The sequence below is a fragment of the Cydia fagiglandana genome, chromosome 2 (assembly GCF_963556715.1).
Source record: "Cydia fagiglandana chromosome 2, ilCydFagi1.1, whole genome shotgun sequence".
Lineage (NCBI taxonomy): Eukaryota > Metazoa > Arthropoda > Insecta > Lepidoptera > Tortricidae > Cydia > Cydia fagiglandana.
Window position 1 is genome coordinate 13716145 of NC_085933.1, and position 18168 is coordinate 13734312.

An 18168-nucleotide genomic window follows, 5' to 3' on the forward strand; every position below is an offset into this window, starting at 1 on the left:
TTAAATCTACCTACTCGTAAACACACAGACAACGACAAGTAAGTGGCGTCTCTAAGATCTTAACATTTAACGCACATTCACTCGCACTACATTAAAAGTTTTATTATTTTAAGTGTTCATGTAAAATGAAGTTTTTAATGGAGTAGGACGCGGTAGAGGACGGATATTATAGAGTTGACAATTTTAAGTTATTAGAAAAGTCGTAGTTTAACGCGATGCCAATGCAAGAGGAAATGTAATATTGCTCTGCGAAATCCATGCAGCATTTCCCGTTCAGTAAATTAGTAGGTATTCGAATGTGTTTACTTATAATTTATTAAGCACATTAACAAATATATAAAATTTTGTAATGACTAACTTCAATAATACGGGTTGTAAAAACCTAGGTTCAAAACCTGGAGGTAATTATCCTCAAAGGAGTAAAACAGAACAGAGTATTTTTCAATCTGAGGTTAGAACAGTTTCCCAAATAAATATGATTATATTCTTCTTTGACGAAGGAAAACAAAACAATGAGTATAATATATGTGTAATAATGTTCTATAAAGAACTTTTACTAGTATTTATTCAATTTGTTACATTTTTACTACTCGTATATACTTTCTATAGAACATGTGACAATAAGCATAATTCCAAAGTATGAAGTCGTTTCATTACACTTCGGTATCAATAGTACCTACACATTCTGTTTACACAAATAGGCATGTAATATCCTCCAGCTCACGTTGCTCAACCTGAAAAGCATGACCCAGTTGTTGATAGATTTCAATTTAATGTAAAAAAATTCCTCCTTTATTAAAGGGTTACTTCTTTCACGCTTTTCGGCAAACAGTCTCTACAAACTCTAATTAGGTAAAAATTACTTTGTAAGGTACTAAAGCTTGCTGCCAGCTTGCTTTCGTTGTATGTACGCAACCAGTCATCGTATTAAATTAACCTACCTATATTTTAGTTGTTTATAAAAAGGCATTGTTGGATGAATAGAACCCGTCAGTTATAATACATCGCTCGCTCATGGCTTCCAGTAGGGTTCCTCACATCATGTATTTTAAAGTTGTGAATCTCTTGAAATTATTAAGGGGCATTATTAGTTATCGTTGACGTTTACGTGTAGTGTATAACAATAAAGAAAATTATCGTTGTGTCTTTTACAAAACAGTAGGTAACTGATTAATTTATAATAAATATTTATCCTATTTTAACCGTATTTTTGAGGTCCATAATCGTTTTTATATCGTTTTAACGTCCGTCAACAAAAATGATTCATTGTGCTAACTTTATGTGTACAGAATATATTAAATATATATATATAAGGCTTGCCGTATAACGACACTTCAAGCTTTATTCCCTCGCCGTCGCGCTCAAAAGCACATCTAGTTGCAAATTTGCGCTGTCAATTAATATTCTGCCCACCACTGAAACCCTAATCAATACGTAGTAATACACAATAGATGAGCATTAGTCTAGTCACTGCTCTCTAATAATTTTCTCCCTGTTCGTTGCAACCGAGCTTGTTTCCGTTTCTGATTGGGTTTTGATTGCACTACTGTGCGACTGCAATTTATCGGTCAGCTTGGTTAGTTTCCTTCCTTTCAAGTACATATTTAGGGATAAGAGTATTTATTTATTATAATGGCCTCCAGTCTAGTCAGTAGTGACCCTGCCTTGACCCTGACTCTGCTGGAGGTCCTTGGTTCGAACCCTGGTAAGGGCATTTATTTGTGTGTTTATCGCGAATATTTGTACGTATGTCATTGATGTTTTCTAAGTACGTATTATATGTACATATAAACTTAAATACTTGTCCTTCTGTCACTGTGTGTCCATAACGTTCTTGTGATGACTTCAAAGTTAGGTGTGGTTAGATTGACCTTAGTCTATAATACAGGGTTAACTAATCAATGATCGGTGCTCTAAAACTCATTTGTAGTTTTTGTACCTACTTTGTAGGAAAGTTAATGACTTCACATTCGTGTCAGAAACAACAAAAATCACAAGTCTTATACCTATTTGAGCATCAACGTCAGCTGTATTCAGCAAAGGGTTCGAAACTTTCAGAACCAAAGCTTATTTATAACAGTTGCAAACGCCTATAGTGATCGACGTTAGAAGTAAGTTCTATCTCTGTTCCGCTTTTGTAACGTTTTTCCAACCATAATAGCGGAGACAACGTCCGAAGTTAAGCATGTCAGCGATTAAGCAGCCTGTGCCTGTGTCTCAAAGGACCGCGTGATAGCAAACAATTTTTATGACCTAGTCATTTCCGGGCGATGGTCATGTATCATGAAACTTCGTATACGTCACCTGTCGCTCCGTTGGTGGTTTAAGAAACAATATCCGTTAAGAATTTAGAGTTAGGCCAAGAAAAGTCTGCAACGATCGTGATAGCATACGCAGTGCGTTATTTATACGTCATCACTTAGACATATCACACATAGAATTTGACGTTTGCACTGCGTGTGTTATCAAAATCGTTGTAGACTTTTCTTAGTCTAACTCTATCAAATAACACCTGTCCCCAATATTCAAATTCAGCTGAATAAAAAGTGGTGATCAGGTATTTATGCCGTGAGTTAAGGATGTTCGCCTGATTAAATTAGCTGTCTACAGGTTGAGACAAAAATAAGTTTACACTTTTGCACATTACTCCTTTGTAATAAGGCGAAAACTCTAAACATATCTTTGACGTCGACTGCACATTAATAAGACATAATTATATTTTGAACATTTTTGAACTTGGCACCATATAATATGTACCAATTTATTGCTGTCCATTTGTTGCAGGATCATTGGTCCAGAATCTAGATATCTATAGCTGTACGAAGACATATAAATCCCCAGCAAAACAGTGCCATAAAAGTTTCACCCCATAACTTATGACATAGTTAAACAACAAAGCGCTAGCGTTGCCGTCGTAACTTCGTCATGTTAAAAATCTTTTAAGAGTTTGACCTCCCGCTCCCCCAACACATTTAGTTGCATAGAAGACCGAGTAGAGTGCTGAGGTCACTTGGCGCGCTAACTTATAACATCATTCATATGCAATGAAATAATTTAAATATGGTCATGACAAATTTGACCACATAGGGAATACGGAACGAATACGGACCACATACGGAATTTACGTGACGCATTTGCTTGAATAATAGGTACGTGATCCTGCTGATACTTTGTTCTTACGTTTATTTTGATAAGTTTCCTGTGTTTGTGTGTATGCTCGATAATATACCGGGTGTGGCCTGTAACACGAGCAAATAATTAAAATATACATTGTACTCCTCAAACGGTGACACTTTTGTTCAACAACTTTTAAAAATTATGAATTATGATTATGATGTATTGATGTATTTCACTCCGTATTTTTCATACAAAATAAATATTATCTTCAATGGACGCCATCGCCACGCCATAATATCATTATGATTGACGTTGCTTGTCACGCCTTAAACATAACAAAATTCGCAATACATTGCGTCTTAGAATAAACTTTAAAGTGTATTAAAAATCAAACCACAAGTTATTTTTAAAAGTTGCTGAACAAATGTTGGTCAGTATGAGGAGTACAGCCTACAGTTAAATTTTTTGCTCATATTACAGGCCACACCCGGTATAAAGAAGACTATGAGGGTTAGACATGAGAAAAGGTGACTAGTTTAATGTCAAGTCTGTTAAATTTACTTTTGTTACCATAGTAATAAGTATACATCGGTAACTCGTGGCATTTAGGTAGCACTTAAAATATTAGTTTAATTAGTTCCTTTTTTTAGTGGTTTCTTTTTCTCGACTCGTATAGGAATTAGTGTTGTTTATTAATTATTAACTTTGTTTAACATTATTAACTAATTAGCCCAAATAATAATTAAGAATAAATATTTTAAGTGTTACCTAAATGCTACGAGTTACCGATGTGTAGTAATAAGATTTATTTGTATAAATAGGTACCTGTATAGTGTGAAATATTTGACATATCCTTTGCACTTTTGGCATCATATTTAATCTTAAGTACTTAATTTGTGTCGATTCAATTCATTCAATTGATTGTTTGATAGGGCGGCTACCATAAATCTAGTTTCTTATATCGTAAATTTTAGGGGCTGTATTTTTTTAGGTGATACTAGATACATGTACGTAGCTGTACTCATTACTTTGTCGTTATGAGAGCAACCCTGGAAATCCTGGAATAGCTGTCAAATTTATTTGTTAACAGTGAGGTTGTGCTTTCTGTATGATTTGTTCTATACCTATAGGTATAGGTATTTGCTTTTTGGAAAATATGCATGAGAATCCGCAGAAGCGTCATAGAATATTCAAGTGTTTTTTGTAGGGCATATCTCAGCTCTTTCCACTAGCTGATTTTAATAATTAAATTTCGCCGAAACTTTCATAACGTTAGAGCCTGCCGGCAACAAAGAAGGCGTGTGCTATTATTATGCTAATACACGGATTGAGCGGTTTGTCTTTCTTTGACATTCTTTGTCAGTTTGAAGATTTAATTTTGATAAAATTAAAATTCATTTATTTGGCTCATATCTGTACATTATTTACATTTCAAGTAATATAACATTAGAAATTTTAATAAAGTTAAACATAATAGAATTTGCAATAGAATGGACTTGGACAATCCGAATGTTTTTAGGGTTATAAAATTAATGTTGATCTTAAATACGGTCCAAGTCTCTCACTGCTAATTATGCATGTTATAATCTAGTTTTCCTATAGAATAATTGAATATATGTATTATGTCACAGGTTAGCGAGTAACAATTAGTAAACATTGATTTTTGTTTATTGAATCTTTTATCCTCACCCACGCTCTCAGTTTCCTGGCTCTCGATTTCTTTAAAATGGTTAATCTGTAATTATCAATACTTTGCCTTCCACTAAATAAATATTGGCTAAAATATGACTGGCTGGAATTATGATCTTTGTCATCCCTAATATACAGAACTAGCCCTGTCTTTTTTACCTGGCGATAACTTTATTGTTACGTAGGTACAAAACAGGGTTCATGTTAGTAACCAGTCAAATCAGCTATTCTTTATGAAGCGCGATTTTTTACTATACATAAACGACTTATTGTAGAAAAGGTGTAAAGGTTAAAAAAATCATGCTCTCGAGTTTGACTGAAGAACTAGACGGTGCTATATATCTGTTTTCTGGTAACTGAAAAGTCAAACGTCAACTATTGACAACCAGAGTCACACATGATGTTACGACATCTATATCAGCTGATATATCGACACACGAATTTTATTCACCTCTTTTACTATTTATAATCTTTTATTACAAGAACGCATACTGTGACATCACAATTCATTAAACTTCTTCATAATGAGTGTTTACTGATTTTGACATGAAAGCGCTGAAAAATACTCAAAACGCAAAGAAAAAATATTTAATTGAGCATATTTCCATAAATTTTGGAAGAAACACTGTTACCTTAATAATAATAAACCCCATTTCGAAGTTGAGAACTATGTTAAGTTTTTGTTGGATGATTAACGCCGTGAATATATTAAACTCGTCTGCATTCTAGTGAAAAATACGGTAGCGGCACTGAACAAATGCACAAAAACCGTTTAACGTTCCATCACTCCGAAGCCAGATCGAAATCCAATCAATTTATTCTAGCAATAAATTGAATTTAGAGTGTTGAGCGTGGGATTATTTTATTCTATCCAAACTCAACGGAATGATTTCAATCGTATTTTGCGAATTAAAAAAATAATTATATTTGTCTGAATATATTTGTATAGGCTGATATTTTCAAACGTCATTTGAAAGGGGATTATTTATAGATAAATTAAATAGAAAATACATATATCAGGTTTATATTGACAAATTAAACTTAATATCATCACCACATTTACTTGTATTGCCAGGAAATGATAAAACTAAAGATCTTTAAACATATTACCGCTCCACTTAACAGGTCTGAATGGGCAGCATACGTAGCGGGTTAGCCTATAGCGCACCACCAACAATTGACTCTGCGTCGGGAAAGCTTTTAAGGAACAATCGTGCCGGATTAGCCTTTCTACTTCGCATGTCGGAGGAATGCTAATGGTTGGCTGTTTACTGCGTGTTCATATTGTGTGTGAATCACCAATTATTAAAAAATCCTGACCATTAATCTCTCATAAAGCCCAGATTATTGATCTCCCTATTTTATTATATCTCTAACCTGGCTGTAGCCTTCAGAAATGGCATGTTTAGAGAAAAAACAACAACATTCCGTTTTCGTTTCATCTATGTATTTGTTTCTATAGGTATTCTTAACAGAATTTTGTATGAATGAATACTACATTATACTAGGTACTATATTTTTTACTGAAACAAAATCAGAGCATTAAAGAAAAAAATCTTGCCAAAATTAAAAGCGTGTTGCCTTAATATTACCTTGGTTAATTACCTGGGCATTGTGCCGTTAAATTTTCCCTTTGTTAAAATTTACAAGCCTTCCAGGAGATATTTCCCTTACGAACGACACTTAAAATTTGCACAGCGTCTTTTAGAAGGACAGTAATTGGTGTTTTTTATTCAGACACACTACTGAACAAGAAACATGCGTTTATAATTGTATGTCAATGACTGCCTCTTCTATTAACATTTTGATTATTTTGAGACTCTTTAGCTTTGGATCTGAAATATATGTAAGTAAGTACTCTGTTTTACTGCCCATATTTCTATGTAGTTTTAATAATATGCATATAAGAATAATTTTCCACTCTGTTGCATGAAGTTGCGCCAAATCTAAAATAATGCAAACAACAGAAAAATCTTGCTAGCATTTTTGTCTGGGTGCATAACTATTATATTTAATGACTTCATCACAAAGAGAACTTAGCTCATGGCATAAAATATATTTTATCTGGGTTATCTCCCGAGAGCGTCTAGACTGGAATGTTTCCTTTCTCTGGTCATTTTATAAACCCACTTCAATTTTACAGGCAATATCTTAACAATAGATGAATTTGGTTCTAAAAGGATTTAAAACCTACTTATAAACATTCGATTTTATAAAAAGACTTAACATGCCTAAAGTGGTTTCTTTGAAAATTGTTAATGTACCTTGCATGTAACACTACAATGTTGATAAATTATATTCCTCCGTACTTAATTGTTATTGACCAGGAAAACGTTTATTAGAGTAAAGGGTTAGGCACTTAGGTACCCACTAGGAATTCTTGGTTGATATGGTGTCACCTCTTGTCGCCAATCTTGATTCCACTTTACACTAACGACCGAGGACCTCGACGACGTCGAACGACCCCGTATTTATATTAACCTTCCTTGCCAAGGCGGGCATCCGACTGAAGCCTGTCACGAGGTGTCACCACGTATCATACCAACCGGTGGGTCTATTGTAAAAAGTGCTATAGGCTATAGGGCTTGTATTGAGATTATAAATATTGACTTGTTGATGTTGATATAATGTCATTACTGCTGTTGTTTATATTTGCTGCTTCTCTATCACGTAGCCATTTGTGCAAGATCGCGGCTTTCTTGGTAGGGCTAGTGATTTTTTTTTATGAATTTCGAATTTCATTTATTAACGAAATAAATTAGGTATATCAACATTATCTTGAAGGCATCCCTGTAACACAAATACTACACCGTTTATCCCTTTTATTCTTTCCTTATGTTTGAAATATAAAGGCTGAACGCCGACTTGTCGAAAGTTGATCAAAATAGATTTAAATTATAAAGCATAAAATATAGGTAATAACAATGAATGTTCATAAAAATACTGTCTCACTTTTGCGGAAATCTATATCGTCGATCGAGCTGCATAAATGCGAATAGAAAAACCGCTGGACCGAAACGTTTTGTCCATCAGAGCGGATATTTAATGGTTTTGGATTTTACTCCTTTTCGTTTCTGTTAACAGTCTTTTATAACGTTTATATAAAATGTAGGTAGTTAGTTACACTTACATTCGACTTCAAAGTAATGTTTAGACTTTTCCACCACACAAGCTGATAAAGGCTCTGTTGATCGTTCAAAAATTTTGTCTTAGTCTGATGTAAATTTTGTGTTGTTTCCTTATGTTAACTGGTTGTATTGACTTTAAAATAATGATTTTGAATGATAAACATTTAATAAGGGTCATTTGAATTTGTTTTGGTTTGATTTCCCTCGCGTTGGTGTGGTGAAAAATGTTGTGTTTCACTCGGAGGAAAAATTGTTTAACCCGCGTGCCTTGATACCCTCGCAACCTCAAGAAGATTATATTTTTCGAACCACTCGCTACGCTCGAAGGTCAATTTTGGAATCTTTCGCTTGATCGGCTATCGATATTAGCGCGAGCTTTTTGTAACAAGGCGAAAATGTAAACATAAGTATCTCAGAAGTCTACTGTACCGTCGGTAGGTACCTCACAAGTGATTATCCTGCTATCTCTATTTTCGATGGACGAGTTTGGTATTAATCGATGTTTTCCTTTTAGAGTTTCGTAATCTACAATTTAGATCTTCTGTTTACAGTTTATATGTTTTTTTCTTGTATGTAAATACAAAGTTGACGTGTAAAAGTGCCCTTGTGGCCTATTTGCTGAATAAATGGTTGGAGTTTGACAGATGAAGAGAGGCAATTGAAATACTTCGCCCTACTTTTGCGAATTTATCCTCTATCTATTGGTTGGTTCACTTTCGAGCTTAAACTATCGTTTAGTCACGCCATAAAATCTGCGGAAAGTTCACTGCGTAACGCCCCGTCATTGAATTGAATCTTTTGTTCCATTGTTGGTTTTGGCTCTCACATTTCGCGAAACTTAATTTGAAACTGCAAACTCTGAATGAGTTTTTTTTTTCTTGTACAAGTTAAATTAAGGAGACCACCAATAGAATGAAGCTAGACAATAAAATTTATGTAGACAATTTTCATATGAACATAATTCCTAATAAACCCATACGATTTGATAATCGCAGTTTTTAATGATCTTGCCTTTTATTTCGATTATGTTATGTATGATACTGATCAATCCGATCATGTAAAGGTGAATATGAAAAGATTTGAAAGTACAAGTACCTATATGGTAGATTTTATTTGTAGAGTTCGATGGTTGTATAAATTTTATTAATATATATTTTTTTAATTCATAATGGTGCGGACTATGGGGGTTCGCGAGATCGACACGACTTCGTCTACACCTGAAAATTTTGCTCACGCCTTTTTTAACCTGTCTTTTACAACAACTGCATAAAACACTATTATGTATTACCTACTCACCGTTGTTTATTATTAATTTGGGTATGTTTTAAATAAAGTACGTTGAGCCAGCAGCGATTACTTTATTTCGTTATTGTTGTGTCCGTCATTAATGTTACTTCTCATGACGATGCTACTTTTTTTTTCTAAATTTTATTTTTAAATTTAAATTGAGTTTAAACGCGGTAACGCGAACTGTCTCGTTTATTAAACATAAACTTAACCAGCAAACTAATTCTGAAATAGTTTCAATAATGAAATTCCTCCAGGCGAGCCATTTCGTAGGCGAAAGGTAGCTTGGCTCTTTGCCACTTCCGTCAGTTTGGCCAGCTCTCTGTTCCCTAGGAAATTAAAGTGCAAAAACTAACTAGCCTTGAGATATATTGCATCTGTACTTGTATCTGATACTCGCTTGGGCTGCCTAGCCAACTGTGCCCGGTTTTTTGAACAATCTGTACCGCATTCAGGCTAATTAACATTTTAGGTAGGTATGGTTCCGAAATTTTCTTTGAAAGTGATGTTCCTGCCCATATGAGACTTGATAATGATAATCAAACGTAACTTGTATAGGACGTAGGTATCTTAGATGATGTCTGATATTAGATGTACCTATGTTACGAATCAAACGGTTTTTTAAAGTAATTATAGTATTATTTACACACGATGTGTTACACGGAAGCTGTTTGATATTATATTATTTCCATATGGTTTGTTCTAAATCGACATTCTGATGGCTTGTCAAAATGGGACGAGACTTCCGTATTCCGGAGAGGCCAAAGAGGTGTTCAAAAATACCTTGATACTAGAAACTTTGTTCAGATATTTGTGAAAACCATGGCCGCTCCGATATGTCTGATGGCGACTGTCCAAACCTCGTAGAATTCGGCATTAAGTATTCCACACAAAAAGGCGCAATCCTTCAACGAATAGCCTGAGCACGCATCACTTCACACTGCGGCTGAGTAGAATCCAATATTTTTGTTGCAATGCAGATACTTATCTACTGATATACGAATTTACATTGTTAAGTATATTACGACTTAAATTTTAGTAGGTAAGTCACGTTGTGACTACAAAATGAGGATAATTATTGATATACTTAGTTAGATGGACTTAGGTAGACATTTCAAAATTAGATAGACATTGCAAAATTGGATTGCTAAAATCAAATTAGATTAAGAAACACCTCCATTACGCGAGCTCAAATTACAATCTTCATAGCGCTGTATCTTTTGGGCACCTTCGGTTATTTACAATGTTAATGGGGTAGGGTAGGCTTATTAAAAACATTTGAATTTCAAAGGAAGTAGAATTTATTGACATTTCTAAAACAACATGCTTTAAGCTAATTGCTGTATTAATTGCAATCAAGGACATTGGTATTGTTTTTCTTTCTCTATAGTTTGCGTTGTCTAAAGGTAAACATTATCAAACTGCACAACCGGACTTAATCGCGTATTTAAGTTTTAAGATTTACCTCCGACGTTTCGAGGACGGCGTTGTCTTAAAACTTAAATACGCGATTAAGTCCCGTTGTGCAGTTTGATAATGTTTAATAATCGTGAAAGTTTAAATCAGTGTAAAGGTAAACAATTGAAGTTTTAGGCCATGCGTTGTTAAGAGCAAAGAAAGCTTGCTTATTTGCCACCACTGATAGTTTTAATCAATAGCTGTATTAATTTACGACCAAGAAGCAAGGGGACTGATGATAATGTATTTACATTCTCTTTGTAAATTATATTTCCACTCCTTTCATGTTGTTTGGCGTATCTCCAAATATTGACAAGGATTTAGTTTCCGTGATAACCATACACAGAGGGCATATACTATTTATAGGTATTTAGTGTAGTGTTAGATTAAAAGCCTATCGTATATAGTATTAGAATCAGTATCACTCATCAATGTCATCAGAATAAAACTACGTATTTTCATGATTTGTTTTACCGTTGTTGTAAGTAATTATCATGTTCGCCTTTGATGTCAAATCAAAACAAATAATATGTGTGCAAAGCACGTTTATTTAACGTGACTACTTTATCCTACCTATTACCACCCACTACACCGAGTCGTATCTGTTTATAATGCAGCCTGTTTCGAACTACTAACAAGTTTATAAAATAACTTTGCACTTCCTCTTTTCTAATATCCCGGCTACGGTTTGTATTCCACACACGTTGCTGGGGTCGGACTCAGGCAACGCTGGAACTGCTACAAGTTGGTACTTGTTCGTTTTGCCTTGTACACAAATTTAATATAATTTGATAGAGTAAATAATACATAATTACATTTACTCGATCTAATATGTATTTTCCGAGAAACATGTAGGTAATTCAGTCACTTTTACAATAATACTTAATGCTGTGGCACAACAATCCGAAGTGGGTTTTGGCCTCCGACACCAAAAACCGCCATGCTACTCTGTCCAACGCCGTAACAACAATAATAGCGGTACTTATATAAATTATGTGGGAGGACGATACCTCTAAAGACAATTTCAATTTGCCTCGTACATAATATATTGGCGTGGTTCACCCAAAACAGTTGGACTTACAGTCCTAAAACTCTGTGGCAAAGTAATGCCTTCCTTTACTGTAATTACTTTGCGGTTTGCCGGCTTTTCAAGTAGATAACTCTTAAGCTAATTTTACAAAACTTGATGTATCAAATTTTGTCAAAATGGGTATTATCTAGACACGCGGCAGCGTGTCAAGCCAAGTTCAAGCAAAGGAACTGGCTAGCCAGCGCCGAGTGTAATATTACACGAACCACTTGGTGCCACTTTTGACCCTTCTATAACTCAAAACATCTTTAACGTAAACACATAAAACTACGTGTGTTTAATTATATCCATGAGGATATCTAGAAGCCCGAATTTCATGAAGCTAGCTCAAACGGTTATAAAGATATGAAGGTCAAAAAGTCGTGAATTTTAAGACTGACTGACATACCTATAGTACCTAAACCTAACCTACTTCCAGATGACCTAGAAGGATGAAATTTGGAATCCAGCTCGGATATTGTGTGTAACCGTAGGAAAAAATCTAAAAATAAAATAAAGTTAAAAAATAGGGGGGGTCCCCATACAAAAAAACCATTTTTTATTGGGACTGACATATAAGTACCTAAACCTAACCTACTTCCAGAAGACCTAGAAGGATGAAATTTGGAATCCAGCTCGGTTATTGTGTGTAACCGTAGGAAAAAATCTAAAAATAAAATAAAGTTAAAAAATAGGGGGGGTCCCCATACAAAAAAAAACATTTTTTATTGGGACTGACATATAAGTACCTAAACCTAACCTACTTCCAGATGACCTAGAAGGATGAAATTTGGAATCCAGCTCGGTTATTGTGTGTAAGCGTAGGAAAAAATCTAAAAGTAAAAAAAAATTTAAAAATAGGGGGGGTCCCAATACAAATATTTTTTTTATTTTGACTGACATATAGTACCTAAACCTAACCTATTTCCAGATGACCTAGAAGGATGAAATTTGGAACCCAGCTCGGTAATTGTGTGTGAGCGTAGGAAAAAATCTAAAAATTAAAAAAAGTTAAAAAATAGGCGGGGTCCCCATACAAAAAAATATTTTTTTATTGTAGCGTTGGAACCGTTACAAGCAGATATTTTAAACTACCCCAATATATGTATGTATTATTATATTTGCTATATTCAAATAAAGTTAAGTCAAAAAATAAGTGGTGTCCCCATACAAAAAACTTGTAATACGCTCTAAACAACCGGCCAACGGTGTGTCGTCGGCGGCGCGCGGCACCACATAATTATACAAAGAACAGAAGTAAAAACCATACAGCGGAAACACAAGAAAAAACATTGAATCTCAATACCTGCGTAGTTTTCTTTACAAAAAGTATTGATATCCCACCAAAAACATAAATGTAAAAAAGGAGAGCCAAGTTCAATACAAAAATTATGCTTGGCTGTGGGGCTCGCCGCAAAAAGAATGGAGATCTAAATGAGTGCCAAGTTCTATGCAAAATCCAAATATGTATGTATAGGAACAAAATAACATTCTTCTTCCTGGCGTTATCCCGGCATTTTGCCACGGCTCATGGGAGCCTGGGGTCCGCGTGACAACTAATCCCATGATTTGACGTAAGCACTAGTTTTTACGAAAGCGACTGCCATCTGACCTTCCAACCCAGAGGGGAAACTAGGCTTATTGGGATTAGTCCGGTTTCCTCACGATGTTTTCCTTCACCGAATAGCGACTGGCAAATATCAAAAGATATTTCGTACATAAGTTCCGAAAAACTCATTGGTACGAGCCGGGGTTTGAACCCGCGACCTCCGGATTGAAAGTCGCACGCTCTTACCGCTAGGCCACCAGCGCTACAGGAACAAAATAACATTATAAACAAGTATTAAACTCTATTTCTTTGCTTTATTGGATACCTATAACAATTGCTGTTATTTAAAAAAATGTGAGATCTTAAAGTAGGTTAGATTTGGCTTGGCCAGATTTTATCAGAATTACAATAACAGAATGAATAACTTTATAAAATGATTGATGTAATGAAAACTAGCCAAGTCAAATCTAACCTACTTTAAGATCTCACATTTTACAATAATACTTAATGCTGTGGCACAACAATCCGAAGTGGGTTTTGGCCTCCGACACCAAAAACCGCCATGCTACTCTGTCCAACGCCGTAACAACAATAATAGCGGTACTTATATAAATTATGTGGGAGGACGATACCTCTAAAGACAATTTCAATTTGCCTCGTACATAATATATTGGCGTGGTTCACCCAAAACAGTTGGACTTACAGTCCTAAAACTCTGTGGCAAAGTAATGCCTTCCTTTACTGTAATTACTTTGCGGTTTGCCGGCTTTTCAAGTAGATAACTCTTAAGCTAATTTTACAAAACTTGATGTATCAAATTTTGTCAAAATGGGTATTATATTGAAGTACCTAGGTATTTTGTTTTCGCAGTTTAGACTGGTTGAATAAATGTTATTAAAAAGACAAATAAGTTCCAAAAGATAATACAAAAATAAAATATTTTCTTTAAAAAATAACTGTACTTACTCGTACACATTTTAAAGGTACACCTATAGTTTTTATATAAAAATTTTCAGGCTGTTTCTACTAGTATCCTACAGAAAATTATAGAAAGAGTTTTATACGTAAGCATTAAAAGAAAATTTACTGCTCCATTCCATTGTTACAGTTTTTTTCTATTCCAAAAAACTTTATTGTTTCCCACGTACACGTACATTAATCATTTAAGTACAATAAAGGTATATTTTTCTTATTGATTTAATATCCATTAGAATGCATTAGATGACCAGTTTCTGAAGCCCAATTAATATTCCTTAATATATTAGGTATTTGAAAATCATGGTCTATTAGGACATACAAAAATAGATTATACAGGGTGAAATTTAATTCACTGGCCAAATTGAAACACCCGAAAGAACTCGAAAAAATATTAAACACGTGTTTTTTCTTTTAATACCGCTCAGTACATTTTTTTCGAAATAACTCATCATCAAGTTGTCCTAAAAACCTCGTACGTTATGGTGAACCGACAACTACCCACTACACCCGCTTCTCTCTTATCAGTTAAGGTCATTGACACCTCGCCCCTCCCGCTGTTTGCAATAGCGTCACCAATTATGAACCCTATTGCAGCGAGATTTTTCCTTCATACTTTAACGGGCTTAAAACTGTCAAAATGCAAAGGCAACCCATTTTTAATCTAAAATATTATTTCTGACTAATAATTAATAACAAAACGTCCGTGGCTTAAAAACAATGAGTAAAAACTAGGTGAGGAATCTTTGCATTCAGGCGTATTTAAAAAATTGAATCAACTTATGTACTTACATTTGATTAAAAGTAGAGATGGTACTCTTGGATTCAATCCTTGTCTGCGAAGGCGTGGAACTGATTCCATTTCGTATAATCTTTGTGCACCACGTAAACACTCACCACTTAATAAATAACACCGTACCATTTCCTAATATTCCCGGTTCGAAAACATTTTTTTAAACCTTAGCACGCGCGCGATTAATATTTTAAGGTTGGCGAGTGACGAGTGACTAATCATTTATGCTAACCGTTATGTTTACCGCTAGCGCGGAATGGTTTAGACTACCCTCGAAATTGATAAACCTGCCTACCATCGCCAACACTAACTAGGTGGACCCTATTGCAACGATTATAAGGTTTAGTGAAGGTCAGATAAGGGTTTTGCTGATGTTGTTGTTAAAACCTACTATTAGGTTTGTTTACATTTGTGGTAATAGGGTGACCACGACTCGTGGAAAATATTTAAAAAATGAAAATTAAAAAAAATGTACTCTTTTTTTTCGCTAAATAGATTCCTTAAGTGTAACCTAGTGCCTGGAATGAATATGGCCAGTGATTTAAATTTCACCCTGTATAACTCCTGTTTGAAGCTCTAGAAAAGAACATCACGAGAATCGCAGGACCGCAGCATCTCGGTGACAAATAGAAACACGCGGTTCCTTTTCATCCGGGACGTGACACCCGCCTCCAAGCCGCTTTGACTATAAAATATTTCTTATTGTGCTTACGTTTCGCTCCAGTGATATCCTGAAGATGTCAGCCTTTGTGATATTTCCGCTTCAACGCTAGAGTTAAGCTGTGAGGAATAATTGAGATAAGTATGATGTAATAGTTTTTAAGTAAAATTTCAAATTTACATAATCGTGATATTCGTAATGGTGGACTTCAATTTCGTTACTCACGAAATAAGCATATAGACAGGTAGGTATCCCTTTAGGTCGTGTACCTACACTTCTTCTTCTACTTTATTGCCTTAATCCCAGTATAATATGTAATGTTCTCTTATGATGTAGCATTAACAACCGACAACAGTTGTTATTTGCAGCATCCCCGAAGAAACATTTCATCGGGTAATTAAATTTAATATACACACATAAAATAATTTTAGCTCTATTACCTACTCGTACGTCAAAAAAAAACATGCAGTATTCACGTTGAAATACATGATGGATCATGCCTTAAGTACCTGACAGTTTTCTTGTTATATGAAAAATTTAATATTTACGTGCATTGTGCAAAATGCAAAAAGCAAAATAGCGGCGTTCCATCGATCATTTTGAGGCTTAGGTCAGAAAACGTTGAGCGCAGAACATTTCAGAATGAGTTCTCACTCGATGTACAAATGAATTGTCGACCGGACCAAACAGCCCGGCGATAGCCGACTGTTGGCTCGCTTATTGCTTCCTACGCGTTCTTTGTCATAACTGCCGTTATTAAGTTTTTGACGGAGCCAGATCATGTGGAATGAGAATTGTGGAAAATCGCTTTAATTTTCGTACCGCTTTGACGCTACTTCGTACGCGTAGCGAGGTACACAGATAAAAGGTGGACAAACGAAGTGACTCTATGGAAAGGCCCCGACGTAAAAAGAAAATCAGGACGACCACGAAAGCGATGGAGCGACGACATAGTAGCCACGGCCGGTCAAAGATGGCTAAATAAGGCAAAAGACAGAGACGAATGGAACAAATTGGAGGAGGCCTATACCCAATAAAGTGGGGTTCCTATCAACTTTTAGTTTTTAAATACATTGTATTGTATTGTATTGTAGCTCGGGCGATTTTCCGCAACTCGACGTCTTGCGCCTATTTTGCGTGATAGGGGGTGGGCTAGTCTTGCCAGCCCAGCTCCTCGAGGAATCCTATCAAACCTTTGATGTTGAGTAGGACCTCGGGGAGGTCACTCGGGGATCCGAGATGTTTTGCCCTGTATGGGGCCAATCCGCTGCATTCCAACACCACGTGAGAGGCTGTTTCTTCTTCCTCCATGCATCCACGGCATAGGGGACTGTCTGTGACACCTGTTATAAAAAGATGTTTGTTAAAAAGTCCATGACCTGTTATGACACTGGTTACCATACTCAGTCGAACCTTTCCTAGTTGAAGGAGCGCCCTTGTGAGCTTACCGTTCATGCTAGGCATGGCCTGCTTGGCCTGTCTGCATCCAGTTTGGTTTAGCCAGTGTTCTGTGTGTAGTTTCCCTGTACGTGCCAGCAGCATTGAGCGTACCTTACTAAACGGTATCGGGAGGATCGGTTCCGGGCCTATCGCCCCCGCACCCGATCCTTGTCTGGCGAGCTCGTCCGCGGCGTCGTTACCTCGGGATCCACTGTGTCCTTTGATCCATTGTAAGGTGATCTTATTGTTCTGACATACCTCCATTAGTCGTTCGTGGCATTCGTGTATAAGTTTGGATGTGACTATATGGCTTTTTAGGGCCATTAAGACTGCTCTGCTGTCGGAGAGTATGCGGATGGAGGATCCTACTACCTTCCTTGCAGTGATGGCAGCCGCCGCGTTAATGATGCCCATGCACTCAGCCTGGAATACCGAGTTATGGGCTCCTAGCGGAGTGGTGATTGACATGTTCAGGTCTTCTGAAAAGGTTCCAGAGCCTGATCCGCTGTCTGTTTTGGACCCATCAGTGAAGATTCTCAGCTCCCGGGGATTGAGTCCTTCGTAGTTGTCGTCCTCAAATAATTGTATTTTGTACCTTTTGTCAAAGATGGCTTGTTTGTGAATTCGATCCGTGCCCGCCATGAGCACTGGAAATTCGCTGTATACTTTTTCCAGGCATGCTGTGTGAAGAGCTCCTGTGGTGTTAGACCATATATTGAGGGTTCGTAACCTTACCGCTGAGAGACTGGCCTCTTGTTGTATGTGTAGGTGCAGCGGTGAAAGGTTTAGCATGACCTCCATGGCTGCAGTCGGAGTGGACCTCGTGCAGCCAGTGGTGGCCGCGCATGCGAGCCTCTGGAGTCTTTGTAGCTTGTCTCGTACGTTGCCTAGGTTTGTCCTTTTAAATACATATAAAATTAAATTATACTAACCAATTAAGATAAGTTAGTAAAAAAAGTAAACATATATATAAGTTAAAATAAATTAACATTATTAATTAAT

General features: G+C 36.0%; 2 protein-coding genes across 4 annotated transcripts in view; one reads left to right on the plus strand and one right to left on the minus strand.

Annotated features, from left to right (window-relative positions):
* The window catches only part of LOC134676448 (uncharacterized), a 71454-nt gene extending 53398 nt beyond the window's left edge, over positions 1-18056 (minus strand). The window contains exon 1 of the mRNA XM_063534848.1: positions 16871-18056. Coding sequence (XP_063390918.1) covers positions 16879-17967 — 1089 coding nt within the window. The 5' untranslated portion in view covers positions 17968-18056 and the 3' untranslated portion in view covers positions 16871-16878. The remainder of the gene's footprint in view (positions 1-16870) is intronic.
* Positions 1-18168, plus strand: part of LOC134676379 (peripheral plasma membrane protein CASK) — a 254765-nt gene that overhangs the window by 143738 nt on the left and 92859 nt on the right. The window lies entirely within an intron of this gene.